Source organism: Thunnus maccoyii, chromosome 23 (assembly GCF_910596095.1).
Source record: "Thunnus maccoyii chromosome 23, fThuMac1.1, whole genome shotgun sequence".
Taxonomy (NCBI): Eukaryota; Metazoa; Chordata; class Actinopteri; order Scombriformes; family Scombridae; genus Thunnus; species Thunnus maccoyii.
In genome coordinates this window covers 14,291,336-14,307,429 of record NC_056555.1, presented here as the reverse complement: position 1 = coordinate 14,307,429, position 16,094 = coordinate 14,291,336, and the positions used below count along the sequence as shown (strand labels likewise).

At 39.5% G+C, this 16,094-nt stretch overlaps 1 protein-coding gene across 4 annotated transcripts in view; it reads left to right on the top strand.

Moving 5' to 3' along the window:
- Positions 1-16,094, top strand: part of plxna4 (plexin A4) — a 240,020-nt gene that overhangs the window by 159,019 nt on the left and 64,907 nt on the right. For all 4 annotated transcript variants that reach the window (XM_042403692.1, XM_042403693.1, XM_042403694.1 and 1 more), the window contains one exon: positions 13,181-13,304. In XM_042403692.1, the coding sequence (XP_042259626.1) occupies positions 13,181-13,304 (124 nt within the window). The remainder of the gene's footprint in view (positions 1-13,180; positions 13,305-16,094) is intronic.

The window sequence follows — 16,094 nt, the reverse complement described above, 5'->3', positions numbered from 1 at the left end:
CACACACTGAGATACCAGGCTTCAAAATGCTTTGTTGGCCCCAAAGCAAACTCCCCAGAGTAATAACACAGGCTCATAATGTGTGTTTATTTCTTTACTCCTTCCCTGTTCCAAACCTTTTAAGAGAAATTGCTAACAAATTTCAATGTGCTGGAGGATAAAGAAAGTTGGAGAAAAAAGGACATGCTGTCTTGTCAAGCAGATGGTGTGAGTGTGAATTAACAATGCATTAAGTAGTGACACACACAAACAAACACACGCACACACACACACACACACGCATGCATATTATCTGACCCAAAGCCTTTCTCTTGAAGCATCTCAGCCATAACAAATACAACATATCCAGTGTGAGCTGAACTATTTGATATTCAGATGATAGAAATATTCACCCTTTGTCCTTCAATCTCCTCTCACCTTCATTTTAATGTCTTGGCAGAATAACATTTATATTTATGTCGTTTTAAGAACTGATTCAAATGAAATTGACACCTGAACAGAACATTATAGATAGATGCACTGTATGCTGTAGATAGATAAATGGGTGGATATGTGAGTGAAATATCACTGCTGAACGAAGGATTCCTGAAAGGAATTGTAAGGAATTGTAAAAAAAAATAATTTTTTTTGTATTAATCCCTCACTATACATTGACTGGGATACTGGACTAATAAAAATGGGAGCCATTAAATAATAGCAGTTGACAGCACTCAGCTATCCACTTGTATGCTTGGTGCATTCTCAACATTTGTATTTTCACCACAGTAATGCTTAATAAACCAAAGGGACAATATCCTCCCATGCTTGCCTCCGGTTCTGTGATTGGCCAGGAGTCCCGCGCAGTCATAGCTTGAATTTATTAAACTGACACTACAGTATGTAGCCAAAGGGTAACCAATGAATGAGTGTCCATGAATAGCAGCAATGTGATACTGGCATCCCACTGAGTCACAGTACAGGGACTCTACAGGTTATAGTACTGTAGATAAAAGGGACAACAGATTAATGTGGTGCAAAGTATAATGCAGAATGTTTTCTATTTATGTTGATATTCAATTCTATCTATTAAATGCACATCTTGTGAAATGTTTCTCTTGGCCTTGCCAAGATTAAAGATATTTCTACAGAAAATAAATATGTGAAAACAAGCACCCTGCCTAGTGTACTGACCAAAGGCTTTAACATTGCATCTTAAATAACATATAGCAAAAAGGCAAAGACACAAGGACCTCACACACATTCTCCCACGCACACTTGCTTTGTGCTTGAAGGAGGGGTGTTGAGGGGAAGGATAGCATGCAGTTCTTCTTCAAAGTGTTCTTCCAGATAGTTTGTTGTTCCCAATCAACCTTGAAATCACCTCACTGGTCTGAGAGCAAACAGGAAGCGCTCTCTCTCTCTCTCTCTCTCTCATATACACACACACACACACACACACACACACACACACACAAACAAACACTTTCTCTCTCTCTCTCTCTCTCTATTCTCTATCAGCATTGCCTTTATTTACTCTATAGATCGGTGAGAGGAGCTGTTAGAACACCAGGGGAAGAAGAGAAAGGCAATCAATAGTACAGGGGAGGAAATCAACAGGACTAGATGGTGCACCTGCGTGTGTGTGCGTGCGTGTGTGTGAGAGAGTCTCTGATAGCAGTCATTGTCCTTGACAAACACTGACCATTTATTTCAATAATCACTCACAGGTTTGACTTTGAATGTATTTGTGTGTTTGAAGTGTATAGACATAACGCTTCTATAAGTGCAACCTAGGAAACCCAGTAATCCTCGCCACTATTCGAGTAAACCAGAAGCCTCACCTGTCAACCAAACTGTCTCAAATTCATGTTTATGCTCTATTCGGTTAAGATCTTATGCTAATGCCTGTCTAGCTCTGCAGGTGAAAGGTATGTTTTCACTCATATCAGCCCCCTCTTTTCATCGTTCTTCTTTCCACTCTTTGTCACTGACATTGCATGTCATACTCTGTCAATCAGAGGAGAGTCTCACGGAGGAATCTTAAAGAACATTGCCTGTAAGGGAGTATGTAAGAGGTATAGTAAAGACATATGTGCAGTACTTAACATAAATGTAAACATTCTGATCTTACACATCTGCGTTATTCTTGCACATCCCACTAGATGCAATGATGCAATGTTAAAGAGACGAAAAACAGTTCTCTCACTTCTCTGGTATATTCTATTCCATATTCCATAATCCATAATGGCATCTTAGGAGTGTGATATGACATGACCTAGTTAAATGGTATTTTTACTTTTAAAACACTTTTCTGTGAATGTGAAAACTTTTGTTCACTTATTGTGTTGTCCTTTGTTGCATACTCCCCTTGTTTGGTATCCCAACCTGATTTAAAACTAATACTGTTTTGTTCAGCAAGACACCCTTCATTTTGTGGCCTACTGATTTTTTTTTGTATGAAACTAACATGACTTGGCATATTGTTTTTTTTCCTCAGTGGTTTCCATCCACACTTAAACCCATCTGAGCAAGGCAGGGAGACTTCTGCAATAAGCCAACATGCCAGAACTATAACAGTTACGTTATGGATATGTTACCTCCCTTAATGCCGGTCTGTCAGCTGTCAGTTTTGTAAGTGGTTAACTAGGCTGTCAACGTGCCTGTCATGCGTGACAGCCAGACAGATTGGGAACCATATTTGGAGAAGTAGCATTGTCAAAGCGAATGTCATCATATTTGGCATGGATGTTGAGAATATCTCACATAACTCTGTGATATCAGTGTCAATTTGGAACAAGTAGTGCTAATGTTGCAATATCTTCACATTAATAATTGGTTTGACATATCTCAATCTTTGCTTTTGGCCGCGATAGGGATAATATTCTCACAGCGCCAAAATCATTTTCTCTCACTCTTTTTCATTTTCTTTTTCTCCTCCTACCCTCCTCCACTCTTCCATATCATTCAAATCACACTCCATCTTCAGCAGGCTTATCATACACTGTATTTTTTTTTGGATGTGTTTCTGCATGCATGAATGTGTATTTGTGCTTCTATGAATCCACTCACAGTCTGCATTTATATATATATATATATATATTGGTGCATTTTTACTTGTGTATGTGTGTGCACATGTTGTGTGGCTTGTTTGCCCATAAACAGCATTACTCTTGTTCTTCTTCTAACTCCTTTCCTCTCTTCCTCCAAACACTCATAAACATCGATCCCTCCGTCCCTGAAGTGGAACGGGGACAGTAAAGTCATCTGTGCCATTGGCCACAGGCAAATGCCTTCTCCTAGTTCATTAGAGAAAGTCTGTCCATACAATCAATAGCAAAACCTCTAGAGGTAAAGTGTGATGTACAGGGGAGTCCTTATGAATCAGTGGACTGTAGAAAACCCATTGTAATAATGTTATGGGTTTGAAACTGGATGATAGCCTGTACAGTCACATTTTACATGCAGCTTCTTATATTTTCCTGCACTTTATCGAACTGAACAGATGACATAAAGCTTTTATGTTGTTTTATGCTGGAGTCAAACAATCATGTCTTGATAAACAACTGTAAAACAAACGTACAAACTCATTACGTTGATACAAAAAAAAGTTCAAGAAGTCATAAGTAAACACACAAAATGGCTGTTAAAACTTGCAAGTCATGCTGCCAAGCTTCTTGTCTTCTAAATCCTTTGTATTCCCAAGACATCTTTGGTGCTGTCAAACGAATAACCTTTTCGGAGGGAAAAGCTAATTGGCAGATCCATTGAATGTTTTTTTCTTTCTCTCTTCCCCCTGTCTCTCTCTCATTAATTCTGCACTGTCGGTACCTGTCGCTGTGTTCACAGTCATCCGTTACCTCAGTGTGCTCATTACTGTTGTATGCCACCCTAATGCTAATTAAACTGCAGTGCCACAATTAGCATGCTACCAAGGACTTATTGTGTTTGGTTAGGGCAACCACTAGGCTCCCCCTGGAGATAGCTGCATGTGCTTTGAAATATATTGTTGGCAAAGGCGTTGTTTACACTAAAAGAAAGTTTTTCTAACAGTAGCCCAGCAACCTTAAGTCAACAACAAAATTAACCAGAAAAAAAATCTGATAGCTTGATAAAACTGCACTTTTTCTTTTTTATTCGTGGTTTGTTTTTTGCAGTGGGACCGCCCTGACTTTCCAAGTTATTTGCAAAACTAAAAGACTTTATAGTCATTGCATCACCACATGAGCTACTTAAAATTAGTTGCAACTGTGACAGTGCACTGGATTTGGTATTAAATAGTGCTAAAAATGACTTGGTCAACTCTCAAAGTTCAATTTATTCAAAACTGTTTCTTTGATCTTGAGATCCTTGCATCCATGGCACTGATGTCTGTGCCCAGGGGAGGATGGACATCCCCTGAGTATGGGCGACTGGTTTCACCCCCCTCACACCCAAGCTCACCCCCACCCTCCACCTCTTGCTGAGTGCTCAGGGAAGTTGAGGGAAGGGAACAAGGCCAAGAAGTGACAGGGGCATCAGGACGGAACGGAGTGCTGCACCTCCTAGTTCCCTCTCAACTGTCACTGTTATAGTGTGGAGACACGCACATTCACACACACACACAAACCAGTCTACCCAGCCCCAACACACATGCACGAGCACATACACAGCAACTCAACGCCCACTTTTAAGTCAGGACCATCGCTCACTGTCACCCTTTTGTCACCTCGCCACACACAGGGATACAGACACTGAAAAATGGACACACACACACACACACACACACACACACACACACACACACAAACACACACACACACACACACACACACACACAGTAGAGCAGGTGTCGTGCTTTTGTCTGGCAGAGCATGAACCAGACACAGGGACTGACATGAGACAGAGAGATCTGGAGAGAGGATGACTGAGGGAGGTGTTGACAGTCAAAGGAAGTGAAATATATGGTGATATTCCACGCAATGAGAGGGGTGAGTGGGGCGAGAGAGAAAGAGGTTACATAAATTAACAGAAAGTGAGAGTAGAGATGAGCAATGAGAAAGTAGAGAGCATAAATAAAACTCTAGAAGCAGGTACTCTAGCTACGGATGTGAGGGTAAACACACATTATTCAAATATACACACATAGACACATCATCTCGACTATAACAGAGAGCACCTCTGGGAGAGGGTACTCACAAAAGTCACTCCACATGCCCTGTCACATAACTGTTGCTATGGTAACAGCAGCATGCAGTAGTAAGAATATAATAACCATATTATATAATCCTACAGTAATCCCCACTGATAGTTCAGTATTAATGTCAGATAGTTTTGTCACTGAGATTACTCCAGTATACCAAGACTAGTATCATTAGTACATAGTTTATTTTTTATTTACCTTTTTTTAATGTTTTGAAACCAGCATTGTTTATATTAGCTTGTGGTTTTGTGTTGTTGTTTTTTTTTAATCTTCTTATGTATACACTATATGGACAAGTCTTTACAACACAAACATATAGGGTAAAAAAAATCACCAGTATCAGCCCTCAGACACTGTATACACATATACGTCAGTTCTCTACCATAGAAATGATAAAAACAATTTCAGTGTGTCTTCTTATTCAGAGTTAGAAACTGCCTCGCAGTTGTGAATAAACACACCTTAACTCCACAGGCTGGATATTGACCGCCTGGATCAATAGTATCATATGCTGGTTTCTACAGCTGCACACATGCAGGATCATAACACAATATATGGAAGATAAAAGTCAAGTGCACTATTGAGACCCCAATTGAAAAACAGCCCTCCAGTGTCCTGCACTATCACCCTCAGGGGCAGTTAAGAAAACATCATCAAACAGATGACTTCAATATACAAATATCCAGGGAAATACTTAAGATGCAGTGGAATGATATGCTATTGTTTTCCCTTGCCAGTTTCTTCTTCTTTTATTTTCTCAATGTGAGATCAGATGGTGTTTTGCTGTAGTAATAAATGGGACATTCCAATATTCGCTTTTACATTTTTTGTCTGTCTAATCACAGGTAATCTATCACTTTAATTGTGTTTTGTCATCATCAAATACAAAAATTCATGATCATTTTAAAATATTTCAGTGTACGTACATTATGTCATTAATGTGTATGGATAACAAGCAACAGTGTAGTTAGCTGGATGATTAATTTCTGCAACAACACCCCCCTTTTTTGTGTCATTATAATGGCTTTTAATCGTCTAATTTCAGAAATAGGATATTATAAAAGCAAATTATTCAATAATACAGGTAAAGAATTCATAAAAATTAATTTGGTGAATGACAGCTAACCTTCCTCACCCTCACATATACACCAACGTACCTCTGAGCCAGACAGATAAAGCTGTTTAATATAGAGAACCTGGCCTAATGGCATCTTCAGGGCAGCAGTGGGATCACATATGCTAGATAAACAGCCTAATAGGCCTGCCACACCAACCCACCATTAGATGGCTCTGCCAGGAGATTGTTTGTTTGTTTTGTTGTGTGCATGTGTGTGTCTGTGCGCATGTGTGCATGTGAAAAAGAGAGATGAAGGAAGTTGGTGGCAAGGCTTTTAACAGCAGATAAAAAATTGTGTGGTGGACTGTGAGGCACCACGGTAGAGAGAAACAGCTGCTGCTTGTTTGCCTGCAGGGCCAGACTGATGCTGCCGATCACCATCTATTCTAGAGTATGTGTGTGTCTGTGTGTGTGTGTGCGTGAAAGGGAAATACAGGATTTATGGAGTTTGTTGGAATCAATAAATGCTAATATAATAATAATGCTAATAAAAGTTTAACAAAGATTGCTGACAAAATCCAATCTCCCTGCCTCAGTCTGTGTCTTATATTTCTGTACTTTGAAAGATAATTTTATCTCATATGGCTTTATACCTGTGTAAACTCTCAGCAGCAGTGTTACTGTGTAATTTTCCGCTCAGCTGGTGTTCTTGCATTGGTAGTACGTAAAGTGGATGGCTCAGAGATTTCTAGACCTGGGGGCAGCCACTCTGCAATTTCTATGTCTTTGGGTATGGGCTTATACAGTATGAGACACAGATTTTGTGTGTGTGAGTGTTCATTTGTGTGTATGTGTTTATGTGTGTGTTTGTCCACAAACGGGAGTAACAGGGTCATGGCCAGTGGGCCAGGTAATGACTCTCCCACCGGCCCCTCCATGCGGATTTCTGCTCTGTGGACTACCACCCTTAATGATAGAACAGGGAGGCACACTGACTGTTTTTGTGTGTGTTTCTGCGTGCACGCGCGTGCCTGTGTTTGTGTGTATAGTCACATGTTTGAGTGAGAGATGTAGCCAGGCTGAATGTAGATGTGTGTCATTTAGACTGAATCTCTGTGACACAGCTCCTGCTCCACAGTAACTTATACGGCCTCAGGCTATTAGTATGTATAGGATTCCATATAGTGTCTGATGGTGCATGGATAGTATGGTAATTGGGTTTCAGTTGGACTACAGAGTGCCTTTTTGTTGTGCATTGATTTACCAAACTGTGCTGTAAAGGCAGGAACCCAGTTGTTCAGTATACAACAAATATCTTAAAAAGTCTGATGCATATATACTGCATATATACATACTGTATGTATGTGTGTGTGTGTGTGTGAGCGTGTTCACATGCGTGTTTGTTTCCTCCAGTGACATGAGCATTTGATATACCTGAGGATGGCTGGACCTCGGCTTTGTGAGAATTTAATAGCTTTCATTTCCCAGCCTGCTTGACCTTCTCCATGCCTCGCATTAGATATGCATTACACCTGAAGTCTCACATGGCCAGATACATCTGTAGCCTCTCTTTAGTATAGTCTCTCTCTACGCTCCCCTGTGCCCTGGAATCTGCCCCTTGCCAATACTCCACTAGTGTCAACTACAAGGGGTCATACCTGGATTTATACTATCACCATGCCTTTAAAATACCAACCAATACTGTATGTTTGATTCTGACTTTGGATATCATGATTATTTTTTGTTGCATTGAATGGAGGACTTTATAAATCCTTCCAAAGTTTCTCTGTTTGATTTTTGGTATTATTTTATTTTCTTCAGTTGCCTCCATGAACAGACTTTTCTGTTCTATTCTTTCTGTTATTTCTGCTTTTTTTTAAAATCTAGTTTTCATTTATGGGGTGTGTTTCCTTATGCTGGTGCACATTTCATACCCAAACTACAAATCAAAAGAATGAATGGTTTTCAGTGTTGTTTGTTTTTTTAGTCAGAGGTTACTTTTTAAAGATATGTTATCCTCGATTCATATGACAGGACCTCCAGAGCATTCAACCTTTTAGAATTCATAATTTATGTTGATTAGGGATGTCTTTGGCCTTTGTGCATAAACTGCACAGAATAATGTTATCACCTTGTATTCTAAACATTGTAGTCAATTAAATCATCAAAGGGACTAAATGATACATGTTATGTGATGGAATATATTATCCACAAGACCATCTAGTTCTGAATGGCCGTGACAGTCTCATCAGCAACAATTGGAGAGGCTAAAAATCCGTCTCTGCCCTCTCCTCAGTCTCTCTCTAATTGTGTCACCTTATCAAAGGCTGGGAGAAACAAGAGTGCAGATTAGTTTCCATTCAGGGCCAATCTAATCCTTTCAGCTCACTCTCTCATAATGTGTCATTGCCAGTCAGTCAAACAGCTCCACACAACAGCAGTGTTTACTAACCAAATGAATAGATGTTGGACATATAATTCTCCACAAAAAAGATAGCCTCAGTCAGGCTTTTTATGACTGTGATTTGAAATCTAAATTGCTTTGATTTCTGGGGTTCTCTAAATGTTCTGTCCTTTGATGTTTACAAAGGGTGGAATTGTTTCATATTGTTACAAAGGATGCAATCTTTTTTTTGTTTTCAAGGTCCGTCTGGATAATAATTGAAAACAATTATCCAGTGCTTTACTCTGATAATGCCCAACACTTACATCAGCTAAACTAAGTTTCCCATTATCTCCAATATCCTTTCACTGAAACCCAAAATCTGCCAGAGCAGCTACATAAATTCCCCTTCACCGTGGTATGGACATGTAGGTTGATTCCAATCAATATCTGTACACATCCTACACATTGGTGAGAGATTCAGTCAGGATGCAAGACCCTGAGCACATATTTGTTATCTGCTGGCTAGCATCCCTAGCTAGCATTCCATTAGGGCTGTCTTAAACATGTATGGCAAAATAAACACAACTTTTGTGGCAAGATCAGACAGAGCAAGAAGTACTGGCATGAAAGAAGTGTCAGTGATTCAAGGGTGTGTCAGACACAAAAGTGTGTTGACAGATATGGTGCAGAAAAATTTGTCGAGGATTATAGTTTTAACTGGGACTACACTATTTTTTGTTGGCATAAGCCTATGTGGCAACACCCTCTACCGTACCGTTGTAGTGATCTCATTAAATTGAATGAGAAAAGCCTGTGTTTTTTCAACAACATGAAAAAGCCCTGGAGGATATAGTTAGATACAGGGAAGAGAAAAAACCTCCATCTTCCACTGAGTCACAGTCCCTGCATGGTCCATGTCTGGGATGTGAAAGCTAATCATTCGACCTGTTGGCTGTTTCATCCTGCCCAGCAAGTCTATGACCTTCTGACTCTGCGAACGAGATGAAACTTCCAGTCCCTGCAGGGCTGTTTGACATCTCCATAGATAAACAGAGGCCATCCAGGTGCTTGCAGTGCAATTCACTAGCTATCACTACCATCTCTATTTATGACTAATATGACATTTCAGAGTTGGTAAAGTCTGTGAGGGGAAGTAAAATATATGCAGTAAAAGCTGGCATTGCAAGCATCATGACAGGCTAGAGGACTGCAAGAATCATGATACATAACCATTGTTGCAGAATTGATGCACTGAAAGTAGGTAGCTTGTAAAGGGAATTCATAGGAAGTCATGGGAAACTATATTGTCATGGCCTCTTATCTTTTATTTATTGTTTTTATTTAGAAGATAATGCACTGGTTGCATACTTGTACAATAGAAAATGGTGAGCCTGCTCTCACTAATGGAAAGTAGCATACAGCAATTACAGAATGTAAATATGGCCTAATGTATTATTTTTTCTCAATATGATCATCTTAACAATTAACACTTAAATTAATTACAATGTGGGAATCAGTTTTGACATGTGAATTCTTGTTTTTGTCTGTAGAATCTGGGATTGTGTGACAGAAGGTTCAAACACAGACATACATTCATACGCACACGCTGAGATGATTTGTTGCAGTTGAATGAGGGTGTTTGTTTTTCAAGAAAATGTCCATGTTCACTGCATATTTGCATAACAAGCAAAACAAATTGCCGCCCCCCCCATCCATTTTTAGAGCAAAATGATATACCCTCTCTCATGATAGTGTATTAGCAGCCCCCAGACCAGTAATGTCAGGTCCAGATGTTGCACTCGTCAACTCCCACTGCCTTGTTATGTGTTCTTGGCTTGTAACAGTATTAAGATACATTTGTAAAAGTTTGCAGATGATAAGATATTGGGAAAGTAATTACCAATCATAAACATTGTACATTGCGATTCACACACATAAAACCATCTAAAAATGTTTTTTGATATTAGATCGACATTAACAAGTCTTTACAGCCGATCTTGTTCACACTCCTTCTTTCTGTCGCACTGTTTCCCTGCATCCTCATCTTTCCATTCCTCACTCCTCTCACTCACTGTTATTTACAGCAGTTATTGTCTCACAGAGATAATGTCATGAACCTGTGGGCAGTGGGGCATAACAAGGATTTACTGTACCAACCCTGAATGCATCTCTCATAAATCAAAATCTGCAAGATTCACACAGGGACTACATACTAAACTTCCTAATGTATTAGTTATATACATTATTGTACAGTGAATAGAAATTTCAAATAGTCATTACTCTATACTGTACGTACTGTATTTGTACATGCAAAGCAGCAGATAAAATAACAGAAGCACTTTTAAGTACTTAAGATTTTGACACTAAGACAAAAATAAATGTATCTACCCAAGCTAAGAGGTCTGATAGAAAGGCTGGCATTCGTGATTAGGGGCTTTTTCTGTCAAAGATTATTACCATATGACACTATTTTATTGAAGCTAATCTGAGGGCAGGTAGGTGCTTTATTCCTTTATCAGGTTCTTTATATTAATTTATTATCAGTGCCCATTATTTTGTCCTTTGTAATTTCTTTATATTTAACGTGTTATTATGCTGCTCTCAACACTTCAATATCCCTCAGGAATCAATAAAATGTAATGTAGCTGTTTAAAGATATTGACGAGAACAGCATATAGATGCATATTAACTGTGTGTGTGTGTGTGTGTGTGTGTGTGTGTGTGTGTGAGCGAGAGGGACAAATAGAGTAGTATAAAGCTCTATTCATCCATTTATTATTCACTTGTAATGAGTCAGTCACTCATAGTGATGATTCACTTAGAGAGATTGTGCCAGTAAATGTTAATAATGCATTACTGTTAGTCTTTTTGGCATGAAATTTGAGGTTTCCTACCTAAATACAACATGAAGTGACACTGTCGAGGAACAAGCACAAAGAGAAACATCATTATACAAACACTCACACACACACACACAAAAAAAAAAACGTACACGGCAAGCACATACACAAAATATCCTGCTGAGTATCTTCCTCTAGTTTTACTTTTCCGTGGAAGTAAACAGCAAACCTGTGAGTATACAGGGAAGCAAACTGAGTGTATATGTATATTTGTACTGTAGGTGAAAGAGAGCATTTGCGGGTTTCTGTGTGGGTTGTTTGCCTGGGGGTACTTATATGATGTGGTCTTATTAAATCAGTGCAAGAAAAGGAGGAACAGACAGGAGTGATAGAGAAGCACAAAGAAACCTGAAGCGATTAAACCCCTACTCAAACCGGCTTAGCAGTGAAAGCTTCACAGAAAGCCAACAATGGTTGCCTTCCTTTAAATCTTGCTTCTCTTTTGCTTTCTTTTCCACTCTCTCCCTCCTGCACTCTTTACCCCTCCTCCTGTTCTCTCCCTCTCTCAAACAGATTATTCCTTTTCTTTTTCTTTGTGTCTGTCTTCTCTTCGGCGCGTTAGGCCGCTTAACTTTACAATACTCATGTCAGGTCAAAACCCAGCCTCCCTCAATCTCTCCAATTCAGGATAAAAAGCTTCTTGCTGCATAAGGTATTACTGTATCTCAGCCGTCAACCACCTCGAAAGTCTTTCTTTCATTCGTTCATTACGACCTCTTCCTTTCTTTTCATTCTTTTATTTCTCTAAAGGAGTTTTAGGGCACTCTGTGGGTTTGCAAGGTTGTTAATTGCACTGCAAAATTTTGTCTAAATCAATAGGGGATTAAAGTTGAATAAGTTTATGAGGGGATTAGAGTGTGTGTGTGTGTGTGTGTGTGTGTGTGTGTGTGTGTGTGTGTGTGTGTGTGTGTGTGTGTGTGTGTGTGTGTGTGTGTGTGTGTGTAGAAGAGTTTGGGCAGGTTGATTTCTCACACAGTTTCTCACTGAAAATGCATTTATCATGAACACAAAGCATCATCTGTCTTGTCAGCCACTTCTGCTCTAATATTTGACTTATAAACTTTCCAGTATAAGGGTTCTCATATCCACCTCACTTACAAACCCATTTAGATATTCTGACTATGGGGAATTACCCTGCAGTACATCAAGGGATAGTATTTGGAACAGGAGCCAGTGAATTCATCTCACAGCACAAAGGGTCTAGTCCTTCAACTCCCAAAACCAGTGTAATGGACTGGATTAGACCACCTGGTTTGGTATTAAGAGGGGGAGGAATCCAACCCTGCCCCCCACCAACATCCACATCTCCACCTGCACTTGGCATTGCCCATGAATGCCAGTCATTAAGACAGCATTACAAAGACGAGGCCTACCTCTTTCCCAAGGGACCGGCTCCACTTCCACATATAGAGAAAGCATTGTTTTAAATGCAACTGCTCTCCACCCCCCGGAGACTGGGTTTCCATTCAGTGGCCACTGTAGCTAGTACACTGCCAGAGAGGAAATATGATAAATGTGTCTAGCTCCATCTGTCAGGGAGCGGCGGAACATTCTCTTTTTCCCAGGTGCCAACAGGTGTAAAGGGGTAAGCCTTGGTCAGGTTACTACATGTTTGTGTGTACGTACGTGCATTTTTCATCCATGAATAACACCCCCCGCCCCTCTTGTGTTTTTTCCAGGTGCACCAGAAAGGAGAAATGCGAGCGTTCATCAGAGCCTCGGCGCTTTGCATCGGACATCAAGCAGTGTGTGCGCCTCAGCGTCCATCCAAACAACATCTCAGTGTCCCAGTTTAGTGTCACGGTGAGTGGATAGAGACACACTATTCCTCATCTGCACTAAAAAAGAAACAATGCCCTGTTTTCTAAAGTTTGAGTATATGCACAGTGTTTGCCATATCATAAATTCCTCTCATGCAACTTTTCTTTTCAAATCTTCTGTTCTGACCTAGATGACATTACCTTATTATTTTATTACTGCTGTATGCTTCTTCCTCTTTCCCTCTGCAGGATAAAAGGTGGTCTAATTTGAATTAGAAATGATTGAATTTATTTTGCTTTCAATAAGGAAGAAACACTTAAGCAAGGATTTGTTTGAACAGTGAGGATAGCTGAATGTGTTGCTAGTGAGAAAATCTTGTCTGGCTAATTGACAATATTACACACTCAAGCATAATTTGTAATGTGATGTAATTATGCTCCAGATACTGATTAGTAGCCAGTGTTAATGCTATAATCCTGCTTTACATCATTTTACTGCCTGCCAACATGCATCCTTCAAATCCTGACCTCACAACTTACAGTCCTGTCCAGTGTCTACCAACAGATGTCAACAATCATTAACAGCACACAGTTTAGCTCTGCTGTGTTTACTGTGATTGTTGGCAGCTAAATGCACCACTTTTTCCCCTGGACATTTCATTCTGTAACAGCTGCCAGATTTAAAGGGTTTGTATTATTTTGATTGTTAAAGTGTATTGATCAGTGTGCAAGGAGCTGTGATCCATTGCAACAAAAAAAAAAACATGTCTGCTAGAATTAGAGAAATACAAAAACCTTTTGGACACATATTTTGTGTTTTTACTCATATCTTTTAGGAGAGAATGTGATATAATACATGTGCAGTCCTTGGTACTCTGATAATGTTGGTTATGTTACTATATACAGACTCTGAAGACCAAGTTTTGTCAGGTGATTAAGCTTGTGTCCCCAGCGTGTTGTATTTGAGTAAAACTCATCAGACAGAGACTTGCAGCTTTTCCCTCACTTTATGCCCTCGCACCATCCTGAACACATCATGCTGTTCTATATCCTTGAGCACGTATTTTATTTTTTCTTTATCAAAACTTGGTATGTTTGGGAGATACTCTATTTTAAAGGCTGTAACACCGAATGTTATGAAAATCACTGACCTTAACCACCTTAAGTGATGTCACATTTCAATTCCCATTTCCTATTTAATGGTGGTTTGGTAATGGCTTTGAATCTCAGAGACCAAGTGCATACAAACGTATCCAATATGATTTTCTAAGGTCAAGCCTGAATGACTATTCTCTGTGTTGCTCTGAGGGTCACATGAGAGGTGTTGATTTTCTGAGGTACACCTCTGCATCACTCTAATGATATTCATGGAGTGTGTGTGTGCGTTATTGCTCGAGCCTGAGCCTTCAGAGAGTGTTTAACCTTTTCCCAGTGAGCAGGTTTTACCCAAAGGCTATGCCACACGTCTCCCATCCAACTGATTGCAGGGCAGAGGCTTCTGCCAGACAGACAGGGGCTCCTCCTTGACCTTTGTGTTATTAAATATTTGTTTGGAAAGATAAGCCAAGGCATTCTCGAGAGGAATGGAGACACTCCGCTGCTGAAATCACACCGATTTTAAACCATTATTGTCTTGTGCATTTAATTCTCTCTTTGTTTATAAAGATTTTGTTCTGTCATTTTCTAAGCTTCAGGAGGATTTTTTTTTTTACATCTATACATATATTGTCTTTGTTTATACTTGGTGTATATTTTAACTAATTTCAACTAAACAATCTAACAGGTCTATACACCAATTAAAATGCTTGACTCTTATTACTACTTTAAATTGTTGCAAATGTGTTGTTAATCAGCTCAAATGCAGCATAATATTATACATTACAATAAGGTGCATTAAAGGTGCAGTGTGGAGGATTTAGTGGCATCTAGTGATGAGGTTACAGATTGCAACAAACTGAATACCCCCCCCCCCCTCCTGAACCTATGGTGGCCGTGAAAAATGCGAAAGGCTACTGTAGAAACATGACAGTGCAACATGGCAGGCTCCGTGGAAGAGGACCTGCTCTCTATGTAGATATACAGGCTTATTCTAAGGTAACAAAAACACAACAATTCTTAGTTTCAGGTGATTATACGCTAATTAAAACATACTTATGAATATGTAAATGGTAGGGCTGTAGTCAACCAAAGAAAATCTTGGTCGACTGAAATCGTACATAATCTTCAACCAATCGATTAGTCATTAATGAGAATTTGGTTGGACGAGGGCATATCAACCAACTAATCATCCAGTCGACCAGGAGACTACAGCCCTAATAAATGGAAACAAATGGAACTTATATTCCATTTCTGCCGGGTCTACTCTGCTAGATGCCACTAAATTCTACACACTGGACCTTTAAAGCCAACTAAAACAATCTGTGAAATTATATTTTAGGATTCTTTTAACAGCTTCTTTCAGATTTTTCAAATAAATCTTAGTTTTTTTGGCGATTTTTTTTGGCAGGTTTTTTGTTTTTTGATTACATTTTCAACAAACATTTGCAGCTAAGGCTTTTTTCCACCATGGCAACATGAAGAGCCCATCATCACATATCCTCTGCATACAGGAGGGCTTTTGTGTATTTGTCGGTGTGCGTACGTGTGGTGGATGTTTCTGTTAACATGAGTAGGTTATTTTCATATTTATGCAGCCCTGCTGTGGCTAGGCTTGGCCGTGACTACTCTAAATGTAATTGAGGAAACTCATGCTCTGCTGTACCCACCTTAAAAGGAAAAATAAATTAAAGCGAGAGAAGAAGGTGAGCCGTAGAGTGAGCAAGGAATAAGAGAG